Source organism: Strix uralensis, chromosome 6 (genome assembly GCF_047716275.1).
Source record: "Strix uralensis isolate ZFMK-TIS-50842 chromosome 6, bStrUra1, whole genome shotgun sequence".
In the NCBI taxonomy this organism is placed as follows: domain Eukaryota; kingdom Metazoa; phylum Chordata; class Aves; order Strigiformes; family Strigidae; genus Strix; species Strix uralensis.
Genome location: NC_133977.1, coordinates 21,518,927 through 21,541,412, shown reverse-complemented (window position 1 = coordinate 21,541,412; position 22,486 = coordinate 21,518,927). Strand labels below are relative to the sequence as shown.

The 22,486-nt window shown below is 39.2% G+C and overlaps 1 protein-coding gene across 1 annotated transcript in view; it reads right to left on the bottom strand.

Annotated features, from left to right (window-relative positions):
- Positions 1-20,236, bottom strand: part of OLA1 (Obg like ATPase 1) — a 106,234-nt gene extending 85,998 nt beyond the window's left edge. The window contains exons 1-4 of the mRNA XM_074873192.1: positions 20,139-20,236; positions 19,780-19,880; positions 17,778-17,921; positions 7,319-7,446 (exon numbers count right to left, since the gene is read on the bottom strand). Of these exons, the coding sequence (XP_074729293.1) occupies positions 7,319-7,446; positions 17,778-17,921; positions 19,780-19,880 (373 nt within the window). The 5' untranslated portion in view covers positions 20,139-20,236. The remainder of the gene's footprint in view (positions 1-7,318; positions 7,447-17,777; positions 17,922-19,779; positions 19,881-20,138) is intronic.
- Positions 20,237-22,486: the final 2,250 nt, after the last annotated feature.

Sequence of the window (22,486 nt, the reverse complement as noted above, 5' to 3'; positions counted from 1 at the left end):
TGCAACATACAATGCAAAAACAGTCTTGCTAATAAAAATTAGTTCAGTTTTGGTGATGATTTTGCTAAAAGGGGTAGAGGAATGCCATTTTTACAACTTTGGATGAAGTATCCCATGCAAAGTCTTACCCAGAATCAAAACACTTTATAATATTTTACAAAAAAAACCCAACCAAGCATTAGGTTAATACAATAAAATGCTTCACACAGCCACTTTAATTTGAAAGCTTTCACAATTTCTGGTTTTAATATGGAAAAGTCACCAAAAGCTAACTGAAAGTTTAGCTGAACTGTTAGCTACTCCAAATATTTTATTAAACATTAATTTACTCCAACAAATAAGAAGGAAGAAAAAAATCTCAATAAGAACTATTATCTACTCAATAGCATACAGAAATACATCCTGATTGTATCACGTTAACAAGTCTAATGCGTGCAAGCTATCTGTAAACTTTGAAGTGTAGCAGTGAAACGTTTGTCTTTGTAAATGAGGAACCCTAACTTTTTTCTTTTTTAACAAGTGGCAATTATGTTTAGTAATACAAAAAAAAGAAAACATCTTTAAAAAAATTGAACCACAATATGTTGACAACAGTAAAATTTTGCAAGACAGCTATGTTTTCACCTTTTCAAGGTGAATTTTGACATATAAAGATGAAAAACTGCCTTTGGATAGCAGAAGCGACCCAGCCGAGCTACAGCTGCATAAACAGAGCCGCTGTGATTCCCAATGCACAGAATACACATGCTGAAGGGATGAGATGCAACTCATACTTTGTTCACTGAAGTGCTAGTGCAGTGGAGTGTGGCTAAGTGATATCATCATATGCCTCCTCTCTGTAGCAGTCAGCTTCCAGGAACAGCAATCAGCAGGTATGATTTCTTCTTAGAGAACATGGGAAAAAAATGCATTGTGCCTCAAGTCGATAAAAGCTACAGAATGATTAGCATCTTTATACATAAAATACACACATTTTTACGGAAAGTCAAAAAATAAAGCCAGAACAGAGGATGCATCTTATTCAGTTAAATAACTTTGTTATCACCACTTTGATTTTTATAGGCAAATCAAAGCACTGGCAGTATTACTGCAAGTTCCCAATAACCCTCATGATGATAAAAAATAAAGCTAACACAACTTGATTTTAAATGCTGAGCAAAAATCAGTACAAACATTGTCAAATTCAGTTTTGATTAGTGTTTATCTTAAACAAGAATAAAACTACACTCAGCTCACACAATTCACATCTATCCAAGCTTTAAGTGATAGTAAATTGGTTTAGAAGTTACATAAAACCCTGAAGGAGGCAGAACCAGAGGGTATACTAAACATTTCCAGTTATAACAAACATAAAACTGGAGTAAAAGCAATTAAAGCTTTTCAGGAACCAATTCACATTGGTCACACCCATCACTTCTATAAGACCATGGGGGATGTTTACCTAGCTTCATGGTTCTTTTACTCTTGTTACAAAGAACAAGATTTCACAGGCTATCAGTTATAAAACTCACCATCCTGCCCCTAAAAGGCAGCTACAGCTCCTCTGCCGTGAAGTCAGAGCACTTCCAGGAAGAGGAGCAAAGCAGGAGCCCCCCCCATCCCTACCTGCCTGAAGTCCCCCAGCACCATGTCACCATCAGCAGCTCGCATGTTCCTCTGCAGGACTGGAAGACCAGGTGACGGAATGCAGGTGAGCTCTCAAATTCTTCCACAAAAGCCAATGTTGCCTGCCCTACTGCAAACATGGGGCATCAAACCCTAAGTTTTTTTATTAAAAAGGAGCATTTGATAGCAAAGTACTTTTACAGACAAATTTCCTTCCAATTTCTGTAACTTTGAAGAGAAAGTCTGGATTTCATTAAAGAAACTAAGAGAAAAATGTGGAACATATTTTCCAGAAAACTAGAACTGTGGGACATCATCAGGAAGAGAAACTCAAAAACATGAAGAGCTCTGGCTGTTTAATATTCAGTACATTCAAAAACTCAGAATTGCAGCAGGAACTAAATACTGACATCTACCATTTTCTTCACCAAAGCATTATTTGTAATCTGTAAATTTACACTTGTAACAAGGTTGCCATTTTTAGTCTACCATACAAAGAAAGTAATTTTCTACAAGTACTTGTGACTGATATGCCATAAAAGTTGAAAGGTGTTTAAAGCCATGAAACTTGGGAACAAACACTATTACCATCTTCAAACAGCCTGCCTTCTGCCCACCGGAAAACATTGCTGCCTCAGTTAAAACCCTAATACACCTGAAACTTGGAAAATAGAACTGTCAGAAATGTTTCAAATTAAACAGAGAAACTTGGAAGACGAACAAAGCTGTAACTACTTTAAAGCATATATCAGATTACTAAGGTACTAATTCTGTAGATGCCACTATCCAGGACAGAAAACCATTTTAAAATTAAATTCCTGATTCACTAAGCCAATAAGCAAGCAAGTATATCTGAGGTTTTCGTGATTGGATTCAGCCAAAAATAAAATATATCCCTAAGAAACTGGGATAACCACTGAAATATCTTCTTTTTTAGAAAGTGTATTGAAATCAAATGGTTTCTTTTAAATATCAGTAATTTTCAGTTTGTGCACTGTAATAGAAAAAAACATATATGAAGTATCAAAACCCAAGAATGTATTGCTCTATTCTGTATAGGAAAACTTATTCCCCTTGTCTGCTGAGCTAAGAGAATCTACTTCATACTGTTACTAATCATGTACAAAAAAATACAGTGGTGCTCAATACAAACTTACCTCTCCTTTTACTTGTCCTATTACCCTACCACATGCTGTTTCACACCTGTTGCTATTTCTTTAGATGTATTAAAATATGCCTTGGACATAAAACCAATGTTTCATTGATTTAACGAACACTGTGTCTCCTAGGGAAAGTAACAGTACATCTAGGATACGAAACTTTGAAGGCTGAAAATCCACAACTATTTCAAGGTGGGGGTACTTTCCTTACTTCATTTGAAAAAGGAAAAGAATTAGCCAGACAGAAATGAATCTTGTTTCTTCTCAGCTTTATGCCATGAAATAAACAGTCTAGGTAAACACCACACAGAACTTCCACAGTTCCAATGGAAATGTAATTATAATTACTTTGAGAGTACTACAGCTGCAGCTCACCTATGTGCCCTGTGATGGATAACTGACAGGCAACAACCTTCTTCAAAAACCATCTCATAACACGAAGAGGTAACAACAATGAATTCTGTTATAGCAGCTAAGAAAACCAAACCACGAAAACACATAAACAAACCTTTTGTCCTAAAGAAAACACAGTTCAACACATTCTCAATGAATAAAGAAAACAGGATCAAAACCTTTAGCCTAGGACTATAAGATACCTTCAAGTGACATTCCCAAAGTTTGGCTCATCATACTCAAAAAAGCTCTCCATTCCTAAGCTAGCCACTTCCTTGCCTATCATTACCTTAATTAATACAATTTGAGTGAGTTAATTCTCAAACTGCTTTTTACAAAAATACCAACTGAACCAAGCTAAGTCAAAGCCTAACAAACCTTTCTTCAACATACTCAGGCTTGCAGACCTTGAAGTCTACAGCACAAACCCCACAATGACCTACTTCTGACCTTCTGCCTGGCATCCAGAAATGAGAAGAGACCAATTCTCCAAAGGGCTCTGCTTCACATGCTAGCCTTTAACACAGGCAGCAGTAGTGCATACTACAACAGCATAGACAGGGAGCAACAGTTTCAGTGCTCAAAGGTGAAAATTTGTTCCAGATCAACTCAAAACCTTAGTGAAAACAAATGCTACATTTTTCATGCTTGGTGCCCAGATCACTTCCTAGTGCATCTCTTAAGAACATTTTATCATTCTCATCTTCTCTTCATCTTCAGCAACACCTCCTTTCCAGCTTGCTGGCATACAAAGCCTCACCTTCCAGTCCACTGCCTATTCCCCTTTAATAGGAGCAACCTGTCTGGGTTCCTTTTAAGTCAGCTTCTACATGACTGCAGGATTCAGTGCCGACCCACCAGGCTGTAAACTGACAGCCTCTCAGGGCACTGGCTCTTAAAGACACACAGTCCGTTAAGGACTTAGACCAAACCCCAGTAAAGGGCAACAGAGAAGCTTCATACTCTCAGGATTTGGAAAGTTTAAGGATTTACAAAAACAGTTTAGGTAGTTTCTATAATCTGATAGAAGCCATGCAAACTCCAGTTATGCCACAGACTCATACAAAGGGATTTTTAGATTGGAAATAATTTTGACAAGTTGGGGGGTGTAAAAACATTACAGCATATAAAAAAAGCTTTATATATTTTTGTATTATAAGTTGGCATGGTACGTTGAAAACTTTGGTTATAGGTTTTAACTGGAGTTTGTGCTGTGTAACCAATAGATTCTTTTTTTTTTTTTAATTTACTAGAGGGCTATTACTAGCTTTTAGTGCCAAATCTTCATTTTTATAGTACTGTGGGGAAAGGAAAGTAGAACTAATATGCACTCTTCAGGGGAAAAAAAAAAAAGTAGTTTCATGTCTCTTAACCACAAAATTTTGCATTAGATTTTTATTATTATTATCCCTAAGTAATATTTTGAAAGATCTTTGTATTTATTGGGCAATCACCACACAAAATTTCTACTTCAGTTCATCACTACCTGGTGTTCTAGCTAAAACATCTGGCAAGAGCAGCATAAGAAGCAGGGTTAAAATTTTAAAAAGGAAGAAGTGCTGTTTAAAAAGTGATTCCATTATCTTTTTTGCTCCCAAAGAAAAACAGCAACAACCAGTTTACAACCATTACATTTCAGAATCCTTGAAACCGTGAACAGATAACAAATGCAAGACTAGATTAGAAAAAACAGATGTTAATACAAAGTAAGTATCCAAATGGTTTAAAAGCCCACAACAATAGTCTCATTCCTCTTTCAATGTCCAAAGAAAAATACAAATGCTGTTAACCCTTATAATAGCTACCTGAAACAAATGCTTAGGATTATTCAACATATAGATTAAAAAGCATCTTCTCCACTGGCTGTTATCAATCAATTCCTTAACAAGCATTTATGATACAAGTATCAAAACAGAGCAAGTATAAAGTTTATCACTTGTTCTCAATTGTCACCAGGCAAAACAGTAATTACAATCCCAGGATAGCAACGGATTTGGGGAAACTGATCCCCCCTTTTTCCTAGGAATACTCTAGCAATGGTTCTAGGGTAGTTACAAGTATTTAAAGGATAACAATATATTAGTACAGCCTTCACATATGGAACTAGTTGCTAAAACGATGGACAAGTTCAAAAGACTTACTTCACTCTAGCCAGTAAAGATCCGGCCTCACCTTTTCCAAATGTCTTAGTTTTAAATGCTGTCATCTGCTGAGCTACAATCAAGAGCCCATAGTTTTCTATTCTACTGAAACTATGCTTTAACAGAAAATAGTAGTACCAGATATAAAATATAACTTTTCAAAGGAGAAGTAATGCTCCACACACACAAACAGCTATAGATGGCTTCCAGGAAGACCTTAAAAAAGGCCAGTGTTCCCAAAAGCATGTCCTGTTTCTCAACAGTATAAGCCTAAGAACATACCTTTCCTCACAAAGTTTGTCTCACTTGGTTGAAAACACAAAGCAGCACTCTGCTCCAAATCAGTGTCCAGGTATTCTTGATGCATAACAAATTGCATTTGACTGAGGTCTCATACTTACCCATTCAGCAAGCATGCAGACTGTAGAGGCACATCAGTTCACTGCTCTGTATAAATATGCTTCAAAACACAAGCTCATGGGAACAAGGGTTCTAAGCATCTAAATCAGTACTATAAAATAGTAGTAGACCATGCCTTTGGCTTTTGTTTTAGAAACACTGTGCCCACAAAAAAATTTTTGCTCCAATCATCAATTAACAAGTTGGTTTTGTTGTTTATTTTGTTCTATTGTTTCATCACTCACTGTATAATAATGGCCAGCCAAAAGACAGCAACAAAGGTATCCAGTTTCCTCAAATCTGCACAGACATTATTAAGATCAATCTTTTCAGACCAGAAGCCTTTTTCAACACTCGAAGTGTGTTGCAAACCAACATACAGAATCACAGAATCATCTAGGTTGGAGAAGACCTTGAAGATCATCCAGTCCAACCATCAACCCAACACTGACAGCTCCCAACCACACCACATCCCCAAGCGCTATGTCGACCCCACTCCCAAACACCTCCAGGGATGGGGACCCAATCACCTCCCTGGGCAGCCCACTCCAATGTGTATACAATGTGAATACAAATGTGTAAGCCGCATTTGCAAGACCAGGGATCAGTTTCCTCTCTTGGCGGCCTTACATGTCCCCTTTGATTGCTGAACACTGTGTGTTACTCACAACCCAGGGTCTCATGTCACTGACTTGGCTGCTGAGTACCTCCAGCACACTCCAGTTGCCAGAAACAGAATTGCAAATTTTGAAGGCACAGGAGCATTACAGATATGTGTGTCTGCCTTTCCTTAAGGAAAGGAATGTTTGTGACAGAGGCAGAAGAAAGTGACTTGCCTCTCCCTCTCCCAAATGCTGTCTGGGCATGGGGAATCACTACTCTCTTCCTAGATCAGAGGAAAGCTCTGATGTGTGACTCTTGGAGCACAGTGAATGACTGCCTGCGTTGAGAACTGGACCTATACCTGTGCACACAGTCTCTACACCTTCTTTCTTCCCTCCCCATACCTCATACGCCTTCAACAAGCTTTTAAGTGCCAAGTTTGTAAGTGCTGTTAATAGGCCAGTTCTGTACTGCGGTAATAGGTGATGAAAGAGAGAATCAAAGCCCTTGGTCTAACTGAGAAATGTTCAAATCCACAGATGGAGCGCAGGGGGGACTGTCCAAGACTCAATATAAGTCACACAGAAATCAGGAAAAGGGAAAAAGTGAGTCTTGCCCTGGTGAGGAACAGAATCCCAGAGTCCGCTAATAACTCCATGTCTTCATTTTCTACTTGCATTTCAGCCTTTCAGCATCACATTCCATTCCTCCTCCTTTATAAAACTAAACAAATCAACTGCCACGCATTCCTGGCAAAAGAAAACAACAAACCATCACCGCAGACTTCCAAAAACCCAGTTCCTTTTTAAGTCTTCAGCACAATGTCAATGAGAAAGACATACCCTGTATATAGCAGAGGATGGGGATTTTCTTGGTTGGAAAAATCCAAAACCTGATGATTTTTAATTGAATGGTAGAAGTTAAAATTGTAATGGATATTTGTTCCACAGTTCTTAATTAGAGTACAACAATTCTGTCCTTAAGCTACAGAGAGAACATATAAATAAGTTTACATACGCATCAGATGAAAGATCCCATCACAGGCGTTAATATGAGACAAGAAGGAATTTCCTAAGCCTTGGCCAGTGTGGGCTCCTTTCACAAGTCCAGCAATATCCACCACATTCAGAAAGGCTGGAATTTTGCTGAAATATAAAAGTTTAATTACTGAAGCATATTAGTCAAAACCTTTGGCACAAAGATAAATTCAGAACATTGAAAACCAACATTTCTTTTTTCTAGAATAAGTTATACATGACAGTAGCTTTCTTCCTTATCTAACATGCAATGTATAAAAGACAAGATTCCCCCCTGCCATGTAAAACAAAGAATTCTTTAATTTCTCTGTCACTATTCATGTAAAATGAAGTAAGTAAACTAGTTTCTAAGCGTGGAATCATACTGACAACTACACAAATAATCAACCAGGCCTAGAACACCGAGGCATGAAGTCAGTCATCTGTAACAAGAAGTTTTCATAGTACCAAAGGGATAAGACACATAAATGGCCATTGCACTCTGCTATTGCACACCTCCTAGATTAGCATTTAGTTCAGTAAGTTAAGCAACTTTCTCAGAAGACAAGAGCATTTTCTTAATACAGGGATGATTAAAACTAGCAGTCATTAGGGTTATGCAAACAATTTGAAAGAAAGCAGAAAACAAGTTAAGATGATGGCATTATAGCATAAACAGCTGTGATTTTTTCTACCATAGTTAACAGCAACAGGTTAGCCCACGTGTCTACACAACATTTTATATAGCAACAACAGAATAGTCATGAAGTTCAGATTAGCTTACAAAAAATGGGGAAAAAGCTTTTAGAGCTATGGGAAATGCATATGGCAATTTACAAACTGCAAGCCTTTTATCCTCTGCAGATTCTCAAGCTGTTTTAAAATGAGCAAATAACTTAATGGGCATTAATCTTTTCAGGTATAGTCTAAACCAAATTACTTCTCAAAATCCAGCTGAGTCAGGAAAAAAAAAATCCTAAAACTTTGTGATAAGGTGTTGACTAAAAGCACCTTCATACGGTCTATGCAAATTACAACACCATCATAAACAGTGGCAGAGACAGAACCATGCTGAAATGCTGCAAATTCCTCACTTGCAAAAAAACAGAAACCACACACCATAGTCATCAAGATCTCCAACTTGATGGCTTCAAAATAAATAACCAGAACATTACTTAATTTCCATCAAGCATTTTAAATTATCACCATTGTATTTCACTAGCACTGTGCTAACATTAATACAGGAGTTCACCATTTTACTGACAGTAAGTATAATGGAAAACACCCAAATCCACACCTTTAATAACAACGATGAGAAGGGTGAGATTTACACCACAAAGTCTGCATGAGCATGCAGTGCCACTTTATAAAGCAGTGAAAAGCCTTCTTTTATGGCAAGTGTCCTTCAACATGAGATTCAAATCTAAAGATATGAATTCTGTGGTCTACGTTAAGAGGCCTTTTCCAAAGACCTACCATTGCAGTGCTGCTCACAGACAGAAGCAACCACATAGGTGTGAATAAGTGCTAGGGATGACCTAGCCAGTGACCTCCTAGCCAGCCCTATACAGAAACTTTCTCTGAAGAGCGTTAGTTACACTTCTGAAGTCTTTATTGTCCACAGCCCAAACTGAGCTTTACTTTTATTAGTGTGACAGCATGCTGATAAATATATTTGATTTTTCAAATATTAAAATGTTTGACAGCATGACTGCTGTCAAATCTGTAACAGCAGAAAACTCCACCAGCATCAGAAAACCACCCTTCTCTTCTTATCCTGATGCCTGGTATGACAGCTATGGCCCAGACAGAAAAAGCTGTAGTTATGGAAGTCTATGGATCATTGCAGGCTCAGAGCAACAGGCTTAAGTAGAACAAACCAAGTTTCCTTTTTTTTTTTTCCTTTTAGTGCTATCCCACTTCCATTTGACTACAAATAACACAACACAGTTTTAATATTAGCAGATGCGCTGCCTCACTTGAATTGAACTCCCTAATTTGGGAAGAGATGATCCATTAGAGTCTGCCTTAGCATGCAACACCAGTATTTTTGGAAGTGTGGTGACCTAAAAGCCAAAGATCTCATCCTGGTTTTGTTTTTGACCTTCCTCTAACACTTCCCAAAAAAAATTATTTCCTTCAAGTAAACTGATTTCACAATACAAGATCTGGACAAAATCTTTTTCTTTACAAAGATAAAGTTCAAAGTATCACTAAACCTGTCAGGTGCAATAAATTAGGAACTTAATGACACATTTCACATCATCAATACCTTTGTGATGCACTTAGAAACAAGCATGAATAGAACACAATAGCCAGAAGGGTGAAAGTATTTACAACATAGCATGAGTTACTTAAATTCAGGTACACAGTATGTTTGTTGCTTTTTAGCTTTAAACTTCCCTAGGCCCATGAAAAGAAGGACCCATCCTTGGGGAAGACAGATGTTGTACACTGCAAGTTAATGCTGTTGAACGCAGTAGAAGGAACAGAAGTACATTCTGAACTAAACAAACTTTGAAAATGTCACATTTTTGTCCCGCTATGGTGTTCTTAGCAAAAGGGTTTTTTTTAAACAGTACACAAACTCAACTGGAAACAGCAAATCCTTAAGTTTAACGCACTATCAAGAGTAATGCACATTCAGAAGACAGAAGCCAGCAGCTATTAATGCATTAACCCAGAAACTCCTTTTGCCTGACAGAACCACACAGCTAATACATACCTCAGAAGAAACAGCAGTAACTGCTCAATCAGAACTGTTATAATTCCTTACTTTTTGACACATAACTAAATCAACAGCAAGACAGAAAAATGACACTCTTTAAAGCACTTCTCCATTGTCATTTTAAACTGTGTTTTAAGAAAAACAAAGGTCGTGTTAGAAATGTTCTCCTTCTATGCTCCCCTCATCATTCTGGTAGGATTAACTTCCTGGCCAGCCATCAGAAGAATTCACACTTTCACTACAAAGATGCCACATTAGAGCAAGACAGATACCTTCATATGCAGATGGACCACTATCACCAGAATCAGCCTCATTTGCTAGACAATGGAAAGAAAACCCCAGCACATTTATTTCACAATTGACTAATATAAGCAAGAGAACTTTGAAGGCAAGTATCCGGGTTTCCAGGATGTTTTCTCACCTTCACCTTGGGTACCACAAAGCTAACATTCCAACCAAAATAAAACCATCCCCATTCTTGGCAGTCCCTTTCCTAAGCCTAAATCTCTATTTCATCGTAGAAAGATGAATATGCAGAAAGAGGCACAAACTAGTCACACTAGCCTATGCTCTGAAGGACAGAGTAAGCATTATGAAACAAAATAAACAGAAAACACTGCAAAGAATGGGGGAAGAGTACCTCATATCTCGAGTGTATTCTAGCTCTTCTAAACGTAGAAGACTTAACTGGATTGTTCTTTTTCTTTCCCTCTCCTCTGAACAGATTAATTTCCATTTCTTAAGATTCGTTAGTCAGCATTAGCATAATGTCACTGAGCCTCAAATGATCATCAGGAACAGGTGGCATCAACCGATCATTTGTACAAATCAGCGCAACACCAATCTACCATAAAGCATGTCACAGGAATTTACAATATGAAACAGATTACCAAACCCAGAAGTATCTCTATATTTTAAGCGTAGGTATAATCCTTCGGCAAGGATTCTTCACCTCACTTAGACATGCAGCAACAGTGGTTTGGTGTTAGCATACTACCTTCACTGTATGAGCTACTGTGCAACAAAGAGCACAAGACTCACTGGGCCAAAGAAAGTACAGTTTTGTAGTCCAGTGGTTACGGTATTTATTCAGAAACAGGAGACTTATGAATCCATAGGGTTCCACATTTTGCAGAGGAGGACGACTATTTCTCACCAACGTTGTTTCCAACTTCTGTCCAAAACAGTTATTTAAACAGGCATAAGGAGTTTCTTTACCTGACCTGCTTGTTCAGTACAGTCATACGGAACAGTACAGTGCAACCAGTTACCTTTTTTTCTTTTAAAACACACACACATACGGTATCTGCAATTTGTTGTGCGGTTTTTTTTCTCTCCAGAATTTGAGGGGAAGAGGCATACATTTATTTCTTGAGTCTCCACGAGTAATAGTTTAGTTGAGAAACTTTGCAGGCAGCATACACCTGAAGCTTTGACTTAGATTGAAACATGATAACCAAAATGCTGTTTCTCTCCCTGGGTTTTTATTCTTCTAGGTTTCCACAATCTCTCTTCAATTAAAACAATACCCCAATAATTTCTCTGCAGCGTTTACTACAGTGTACTGAAACCTCACATGATGGCTTCAACTAAGTTCAAAATGCAACAATTTTCCAGTAAGCCCAGTTGATAATTCTCATAACACACTCACTTTTCATTCATTTCCTAAATAGTTCAAGAAATTTCTCTCAACTCAAACTCTATCTGATCCTAGGTCCCGCATACCAAAAAGGCCAGATTCTTCAGTATTAAGGTAAAATGTCCAGCTCTCCTTTTCTCTTCAGTAAAGCCAAACATGCTACTCATCTCCTGTCTCCAGCAAGGCTCTTCTGCCTTTAAAAACTGTTACTTGATATCTGCTAGAAAAGGGAAACTTCTTCCTTCCTGAAAATTCATATAACTTAAATAGGAGTCATCCATTTAGAGTTCACAAATGACCTAAAGTAAAAGTAGCAACACAGAAGAACATGTATACGGTGACAACTTCTTAGAAAGCCATTCAACTCTCAGACTGCCCTCAACGCTATTTTGGGCTCATTTCACAGAATCGTCAAGGTTGGAAAAGACCTTGTAGATCATCCAGTCCAACCATTAACCTAACACTGACAGCTCCCAACTACACCATATCCCTCAGCGCTATGTCAACCCAACTCTTAAACACCTCCAGGGATGGGGACTCCACCACCTCCCTGGGCAGCCCATTCCAACACCTAACAACCCGTTCTGTAAAGAAATGCTTCCTAATATCCAGTCTAAACCTTCCCTGGTGCAACTTGAGGCCATTCCCTCTTGTCCTATCGCTTGTTACTTCATTGAAGAGACTCATCCCCAGCTCTCTGCAACCTCCTTTCAGGTAGTTGTAGAGGGCAATGAGGTCTCCCCTCAGCCTCCTCTTCTCCAGACTAAACAACCCCAGTTCCCTCAGCCGCTCCTCATACGACATGTCCTCCAGACCCTTCACCAGCTTCATTGCCCTTCTTTCCAAACAGAACAGTTCACAGTCCCTCCCTCTTCCAGGAGACTGTACTTCGTATCACAGCTTCTGCAGTCAATCTTGCAAGCAGTTTTGACCAACGTAAGCAAAACACCTCACAGGGTAATTAGAGGAATCTGCTTCTGAAGAACTAGGTATTGCAGATGAACCCTGGTCACTTCTGTGCAAGAACATCTTCATTAATAGCATTTTATCCACGGTACTGACAAACAAGACTTGAACCTAATAGCACGTGATCCAGAAGCAAAAAATCTGCTCATTAAATTTCACTTATGTGAATTATAAAAAGGTGGAAGATTCAATGTGGATTAAGACACATACTCTGTGTCCCATGTATATGCCAAATGCCTGCATTCTCAAACTAGGCAGTAAGTTATTACACCAACAAAATACAGCTTACTAAACTCTGCCTTCTCCTACCAGGCAGAAAAGATGGCTGAAGTCACCAATACTTAAGGTCTTCCATTCACTGCTGGCAAATTATTCATTTGCAATGTTAGAACAAGCATCACAGCCAAGTTGATTCACACAGGCTCAGAACTAACCAAGGAGCAGGCAAACTCAGTAACACCAAAGAAAGAAGCACATTAACAACAGAATATACCTGCTGATTTTCCATTGTTTTCTGTAAAAAATGGCATTCTCTTACAGATGCTGATATGCCAGAGTTACATCCAGATAAGTTATTTGTGTTACATTCTCGAATTACAGGTGGTTTTCATTTACATAAATGCTCTTTTTAAACCTAGAGTAAGTCCCACATGATGTCATTCAAGAAGTCCCACTGCTGATCTGGTTTCTAAGTAGTACTTTCCACCAATTACATAATTTTCACGTCAAAACTTTATCAAGTATTTGAGTATGCTATCCTACAGCAAGTTCCAGAGAACTTGTATTTAGTTTAGATAGGACAAAAGGAAACTTAACCAGATTTAGTTCAGTAACCATTTCTTGAGCACCAAAGATCTTTATGCATGAATTTTAACAATCTACAATGCAACAGAACAAACCAAAGCAATTTCCTGACAAAAAAAGACAGAGATCCTGAAGTACACTGGACAGTGCTAGAGCTGATAAAGAGTAGTTGCACTTTACATATTATCCTCCTGTGAGACAACCAGGACTGCTTTAAAATTTAAGTTTGGAAAAGATATCCAAGATAGATTAAAACAGTCCAAGTTAAATAGAAATGTTTGTGGTTGTAATAAACACTGTGTTTTGAGAACACAGTGCAAGGCAATATACCCGCTTACAGGTACAAACAAGGAATTAAATGAATACTGGTAACCTGAGAAAGGATGAACCAAATTACTTACATTTTACTCATTACTGTTTATAATCTCATTTGACTTTAACCAGAGGAGGAAGCAGAAACATAGACTTTAAAATCACTTTTTTTATTAATGTTTTCACATGGATTGATTACTATCAGCCAATACAGTCCTTCAGTTTTAACTATTTGCTGTTAAAATATAGTTTAAGCTTACATTGCTTCTATCTAAGTATTTCTTTTAGTTAATCATATAGTTTAAAGAAGAAAGAATGCAAATAATTGCAGTGAGATTATTTGGGGCACAAAATTAAAAAAAAAATAAGAAAAGAGGAGAGGAAATAAAGGAAATAAGTGAAATTTAATTAGCAGATTTTTTGCTTCTGGATCACGTGCTATTAGGTTCAATTTGATTCAAACCTCATTTTGAGGCTTGAATCAAATGTCACCACCAAGATGCATCTCCTGTCAGGCACAGTACACTACAGCTGTGGTAGTATGCAGGACTGTACGGGCTAAGCCTTGTGGGTATATATACTCAGAGGCTCTCAAGATATTTGTGAGTTATGACACAAATCACTTGTCCAAATGACATCAGTTTGACATACTTACACTAAAAAAATATTTTTAGGCTTGGGGTGATTAAGCAGCATCTTAATGAAATTTAGAACAAAAAAAAATGCATGAAAACAGCTTTATTAAAGCTTTTATTAAGTTACTAAAATTTCTTTAGATGTGCTACACACAGTTCCTTTTTTGCATAAGAAACCCATCACTTCTAAACACAAAATGTCCCTTTAAAAGATTAACTGCAGTATGCAGATCAGCTGTTTCTAGCTTCCAATTCCCTATTTTCAAGGCAGGAACTAGCTGCTGAGATGAAGAACGCCTCTTTCATTTTACAACTAGCAGATCTCCTCCTCTACTACCTGCTTAAGAGTCATATATTGGGGGGGGGGGGGGAAACACCTTTCTAGTTCCTGCTGAAGTGATTCAGTTCAAAGAAAATATTCTCTTTCCAATTACTAAACTGGAACTAATTAAATCATTAATCTGAAAGTACCCATGTTGGGGTAGAACAACAAAACAAACAGCCAACAGTCTTTCCTTTCTGAAAAAGCTACATGTTGGCACAATGTAACAAATATGAGTTCTCACTGATTATTATATGAAATTTAAAACAAACAAGTAGTTTAAATATATAAATTAAGTTAGTAACAGAATATATACTAAGAACTTAAAATAACAAGCATTCAGAATTATTTTTAATATATTAAGTCTCTTTTTAAGATCCACAATTTCATTCACACCAGAAGTGAGCAACAGGTGACATGAAAGCTCAAGGAAATTTGCTCATCTATTTCATTTGGCAGCAACATAGCAGTTTTTACTGGAAGTTCTTAAGAGCCCACCTTCTGTGTACAGCCTGTATCACTGAACTTACTTATTGTAAACAGTCATATACATCATCTACTGCTGCAGAAAGAAAAAAAGCACAGGTTGTAAGTTCTGGCAGCGTACCTTAATCTATTAAGTACAGATTTTTTACATAATAGTCTCTAAATTGTTGCCTACATGATTTCATTTACAAACATTTACACTTCCAATTAAGTAATACCAGTCAGCTTTCAGCATGGGCTAGCAAGTAACTGCACACCAGTCCCGTCCAAGCTGCTGCTTTCTTGTTTTGGAGATTGGAAGGGATCTTCAAGCAACAAATGGTACCTGAGGAGCCTAACTCTATCTCTGATGGCAGAATGGCCGCAAACACATACTAGCAACATTCTCAGCAATAGAGTCCATCTCTCTGTAGCAGCAGCAACTTCAGCTCAGTGTGACAGACAGCAACAGCCAGCCTGGCCCAGCCCCACTCTTCCCTTCCCTCACTCACAGCAGGCATCAAGGCAAGATCACTTTGGCCTGTCACACACTATTTTAGTTAAGACAAAGTCACCTTTCCCCCCCCCCATGTCCCAACAACGACTGCAGTTCTGTGATGACTAAGTGTAACATATGGGAAATAAAAACCTGAATGCTTTGGATTTTAAAAGACAAAATCTTGAGGCTAGACAAGAGTCTAATTTAAAGAGAATTCGCTGTTTATAAAACATTCTGCGTGCACAGATTGATTACGTCTACTAATTCAAACAAGTAGAAAATTAACACAGAACATACTACATAAAGATGAAGAACAAAATCAAGACTACACAAGAGAAATTAAGGAATTTAAATTACAATTCAGTTGTGTATCTTCATGACCATAAGCCTTCTTTTTCTGAGTTAGTCTCAGACAGATAAACACAAACAGCCCAAGAAGAGTTACCTCAGTCCACTGTGGTACTGAATTACCACTAATTGTCACTGCTTTATTACTCTTATAGTGAAATATTAAAAACATATAAGCAGCATAAGCAAATTCAGGAGTTATAACTACCCACTAATCTCCACATCTGTTTATTTTAAGTAACAAATACTCTGAAAAATGTCTCTTACAGAAGTCAAAAGAACATTCAAATGAAAGCTGATTTACTATTTATATCCAGCTTATTATCCAATTCAGTGTATTTTCATTAATATTTAAGAGTGATTTTTTTCCAGAAGGAGAGAGAGTTGCAAGTGGGAGAACACGCACACAGGTATTTACAATCTTAGCACTCCTTGTAAGGATAGATGGCCAAAGGCCGGATGAGGGGAGAGGTAATAATCTGTCACTTCAACTATTAGGCAGTTGTAGCTAAGTGAGAAGAAAAAGAGATTATTGATGGGGCCAAAGCAGCAGTAACACTACAATTTAAAACAAATTTGTCAACAAAACTTAAAAGCCACACCATTATCCCTGCACAATCAACAGCCAGAAAGTTTTGTCTCAAATTCAGCAGTTTTGTTTTACAATCCATACAGTAACAAGTATCCTTAATACTCACTTGAGCAGGAAAAACAAGATAACATGTTACAACAATCCACCTAAACAGCTCCATATTAATGCATTTTTCAGTATTTAAAAAGTGCACAGGAATTACAGACAGAGGCAACTTGTTTGGACCTGAAAATTAAGTTAACAAATGGATTTTTAATCAGTGACTAATCAATCTGTTTTAACTGTGGGTGTGATCTGACTAAAACTGAGGCCCAAGTGTTGAACAGAAGCACAGACCTGCATGCTAATTTGCACCATGATTCATGTACACTCACTTAATTCAAGATACCTCTGCAAGTAACTGCAAACTGAAATTAACAAGTCACAAGTGGCTATTTAAGTTTCTGTTTTCTGAAAGCACCTTAAATTTTGCTGTTCAAGCAAAAACCCAGATCCCACACTGAACATATAGAGCAGATTACTGAAACAGTCAATAGCAAAAACCATTGATGTGACAAAATACATTCCTAGAATACAGAAACAATTAGAAGAGACATATTGTAGGAACACCCCTGAATATACCAGGTAACAAGCAGCAGAGCCTATAAAAAGGAGAGAAAGAGTCAGGGAAAAAAAGGCTGCCCATAAAGCTTACTGTCAAAAGACTGAGGGCACAGGTATGTTGACAGATATTTGTTTGGCTACCTACAGCATGTACAATATTCCGAACGATACAAAATAGAGAGCAGAAATTTTACAAATGAGCAATCTCATGGCATGTTAGGTATGTCCACTACTGTTCATTCTCCAAATCTCTTCAGAAGATCCTCCAAGACACCTGGAAGCCACTACCTTCAAAGACAGGAAGACCAAGCACCAAACGGTACTGAGCAATGACTAGCAGCTCCTAGATTTCTCATTCTCAAACCACAGCGGTCATATGGGGGGAAGGTATAATCCAGGTACTTATATAATCTCACATTCTAAAACAGATGTCAGTAAAAACTTAATTACAGATATTATAGCTGCATTAAACTTCTATGAAAACTTTGGGTACAGTAATACTATTTCAGCTGCTTCACTGAAGAAGAATATTAAGAATTTGAGTTACCTTGGAGGTTTGTGATACTGGCATAGGAAGTCGAATCTATCATCTGGCACAGGTACTCGACTCTCATTTGGATCAATAGTACAGAAAGGAAAATTTTCTGCTGCCGCTTGACTCTTTGTTAAAACATTGAAAAACGTTGATTTCCTATAAACGAAATACACACATTCGTAAAGAAGTTTAAGTTAAAAGCATTTAGAAGTGCTGGATAGAAATACACCTTACTCCAACTCAAAAGCAATACTGAACTTTACTTCAAGAACAACGACCACTGCCCTGATTCTAGTACAAGACACTTTCAAATACGCATACGGAGGGTCCCATTGAAACCCAATGATGTTCACACCTCTTCCCTGCCCTTGAAAATTCCCCTAAGTGTCTATATGGCATGTATCAGTTAACAAAGAAATTAATTCAAAAGCAAAGCACAGCTCTACCAGCCACTACTCATTTTCCTCAAGAACAAAGTGAGAAACCGATAAGGATGCTTGAAACTTAATTCTGAGTGGACTAGTTTTTGCCAAGACTCACCATCTTTTTCCACAACTGTATTGCTTCTTCAGATTTATTTATGTATTAACACAATTTCAGTATCTAAGCAATGAAAGTAAACAATCAGGAGAGGAAAAAAAGGGGCATGAAAAGCAAACCACGTCAGTTAATCAATTACAAGTAATCTTTTGTGCATATGAAGATACAGTTCTACTTTATCAAACATTTGTCATCCTTGTTAAATACCAATAGAAAAAAACTTACAAGTGGTATCAAGGAAAAAAGAACATTTTCACTTAAACCAAGTAGCAGATGATTTTGTTAGTTGGCATTTCTTAAATCAGAAGAGAGCAATTCTTGAGTTATTGCTAAGAAAAGTTCTTAATCAACTGCTGGATCTCATACTATAAATATTATGAGGTTTGGGGTTTTTTTAGTTCCACATAATTTCTTAGCCACTGGGAAAAAAAAAAATCTGAAAGCTGCCCTGCATACTGCCAACACACTCAAAAGACAGTTACAATTTTCTTTGCAAGTTACATCATAACTTAACTGGAAATGCTATTTTTCCCCATTGACATGCTATACACTGTTACTGCTAATTACTTCCTTTCTGGCGTACAACTTACCTACACCCTGAAAAATAAAGTAAATTATAATGAAGAGACAAAAAAGCAGTACTTATGGCTCTGAAACATGCTCAAAAACCTCCTTTAATTTTTGTAAAGATTTTCAGAATGCTGAGAACTTCTTTTAGCAAATAGGATACACAAATTAGTATCAATAGTTTCACACAGATATTATACCAATAGTTTCACACAGATATTCTCCAGATAATTCATCATCCTTTTTAAGTGCCTTAAGTACGGCTCCTTTGAGGAGCCATAACTACAGACGAGAAGCATGCCAGAGAACGATTCATCTTCCATCATCTCTCCCTAACTATAACTTACACAACTTTTTTCATTACAAACTCTGAAGAAGTTTCAAGAATGGAAGTCCTTCAGTACTAATGACACTTAGGGTATCATTGATTCCTTCCTGGGCACATCTTCATCTCCAAAAACATTAAATATAAAATGAATTTTTATGCATGTGCACGTGTATTTGCATAAAAACGTGCATTACACATATACAACAGCAAAAGTAAATCAAAAACCGTAGTATTTTACAAACCGCAGCGATTAAGACTTTTAATTCTTCACTATTATCTTGTCCAGACTTGTACATACCAGCCTCACGCTACCCGAGCAGTTCACATCGCTCCACCTAGAAGTAGTTCAAGCTAAAGATGTTAAGTCTACCCCTGAGCAAAAACACTTAGATCGTATCCTTCAGCTCGCAGACGGGTCTCTAGGCGCCTCTCTGCACCCAGAAAGCGTGTCAGGTCACTCACTCTACCTGGAGCAGAGGCAAACTCGGGGGGAGCGGGGGGCCCCAGCCTGCCGGCCGGCCCCGACCTGCTCCTCCACCCCGCCGCCGGCCCCAACCCCGCGCTCCCCTGACCACCTACCCCACGTTCGGCAGCCCGACGATCCCGATCTTCAGGGACGTCCCAAACCTTCCGATGATCGGGTGCGATTTAACCCCGTCGCCTCCCTTTTTCGGAGGCATCTGAAAGCACAGAGCAGGGCACGCTGAAGGCCTCCGCGACAGCCCCGGCTCCCGCCGCACACCCTCCAACCTCGACTCCTCCCGGAGAGGGACGCTCCCGGCAGAGCGCGGCGGCCGAGCTGGGGCCTCCGCCTCGAAAAGGCCGAGGAGAAACACCCGCCCTGGCACAGCGGCTGCTCCCCCGCCGCGCTCCCGTCGCTCCGCCGGGGCGACGAGAGGCCGGGGAGGGGTGGGGGGAAGCGGGCGGGCTGGGCTCACCTCGGCTGGGCTAGGCTCAGCTGGCGGAGCGGCCCCCGCCTGAGAGGAAGAGGCGCGAGCGGCCCCTCGCACGCGGACGCGCCGGCGGAAGAGGCGGGGCCGCGGCCGCCCATTGGCGGGGAGCGCCGCGAGGGGAAAGGTCGCCCCGGGGAGGGCGGGGCCGCGCCGCGCCGCGCCTCCGCGCCTCGCCAGCGCCGCCCGCCAAAGCCCTGACGCGAGGTCTGGTGGCGGCGGCAGCGAAGGTCGTCGTTAGAAAAAGTGGCTGAGCATTACTCAGATACGGCACAGTCAAACGGAATGGCGTTTACCTAATCAAGTACAATGCGTATAAACAGCAGCTCGTTTACTATAAAGCGACCTGCAGAAGCACATATACGAGTTTTAAAAACAGCATACACGGAGGAAAGACGACTATGTTCCACAAGATACTCACAAATCTTATAATTTAATATAATCTAAACATGTTTCCTTCATTAATAATAAATTACTATTTTACCTTCTTGGCTAAAACCCCAAAGCCTTGATACAAACATACGAAACAGGAGTGGTAGGAACTGATGTTGATGTTTGTCTGCTGTAATTGCAGAAATCCAAGGCCTCAGCTGTGCCGGTTCCTCCCCATGCTCCCAGTTCCATGCCGTGCAGCTCTGGGGCTCGGGGCAAGGCCAGCACTGGTGACTTGTTGGGCTCCCAACACCTGCGGTTGGTGGGAGGGCTGGTGGCCACAGCAGCGAGCCCTGAGGAGAACACTGGCCACCCAGAGCTTCATTCCTGGAAGCAGCAGGTGTCCCCCATCTCCATCCCCCCTCCAAAAAATCAGTGAGGCACAGAGCCATGCCTCTGGGAAGCAGTGCCAAGTGGTGAAATTGGTCAAAGAAAGGCGAAGGTGCAAAAAAACCCCACCAAACTGGGGCTGCCTGAGGTACAAAACCAGTCTGAGGAATCCACGCAGAAAAGAAGCATCCTCCCAGGGTTCCTCACTCTCTCATGCCCCAGGAGTAGAACAAGGCCTTCGGGTAACAAAACTCACTTAGGTTTACTCTTGTGGCCGTTGCATGTAACCCTTTCTCGAGGTGGGGTTCCCTGGCAGGCACACAGTGTGGCAAGAAGCCACAAACGGGACAGGCAGAAGAACTCTGCAGCCCTGAGCGTGCAGTGCAATGGGCTGTCAGGGTTTTTTCCCATCACAGCTTGTAAGAGTTACCTTGTTACCTGCTGTCAGGACTCCCAGCTACTTTACAAAAGTGAGTATTTGCATCCTTCCTATACAGAAAAATGGAATGTGAGGAAAAGTCTTTTAATTTCCCAGGCCTGGTGTCTCAGAGCTGGAGGCAAGAGCAGGGCCCCAGGCACAGTTGCTGCAGGTGAGTCCAATCTCCACCTCCAGAAGAGGGGCACTAAACCCTGCTGTGGTTCTTCTGTCCATCAGAATCTGCCAAAATAGGCAGGAGGAAGTAAAAGGGGTCTGCCAGAGTTTACAATTGTGCTAGAAAAATTATCTCCACACAGTGGTTCCATTTAACCTGTAAATAGGAATTTAGCGTAATGAGCAATCATTATTATAATAATCCGCATTTTTGCTGTTTCAGCAATGGCTCTAGAAAATCAATTTTGCTGTCCCTAAGAAGAACAACACAGGAATGCAAAGCCTGTTTATTCAGTCTTCAGATGCAAGGCTAGATTTGACCTGTGGGTCAGTTCTGTGAAGAAGTGACCTGTTTCAGAAGTCAATGTTTCTAGCAGGTGTTAGGTAACACAGCATGTAAATTTAGGGCTGCCCTGACAGTTCTCAGAATAAAGATTTTTTTCCATTTGCTGTTTCAAACAAACAAGTATATAGTTTTAATCTGTAAACAGAACGAAGATAGTTAACCAGCTGTAAGAGTCATTAAGATCATCAATCCCTGCATAGCATTATTTTGATTAGATAATTTGTACAGAAAGAAAGATTTTCAATTAATATGACTCAATAATGATCACACCTTGTCTGCATTCTGTGTCTGGATCAATTTTTTCTTCTGTCATAAGTCTGTGCTAATGTTATCTTCAGAAACTACTGAGAATGTAAATTAGTTGTATGTGCAATTTCCTTTTGCGAGTCTTTTAAAATATCTTAACTGAAAAAGAATTCCTTTTTCATCTAACTTTGTCAAAGTTCTGTTAAAAGAATTTGTCAAAAATAAATAAATAAGTCTTCAGCAAGAAAACAACAATTCTCTCAACCTAAATTGGCCCTGTCAAAATATGTGATGCTATTATTTAGGATGTCCTTCTCTATAGGCTTTTTTAGTGAACGTGAGCTCCAAAAGCTTTCTGAGATGATTATGGCTTGCAAGAAAACTGTGAAC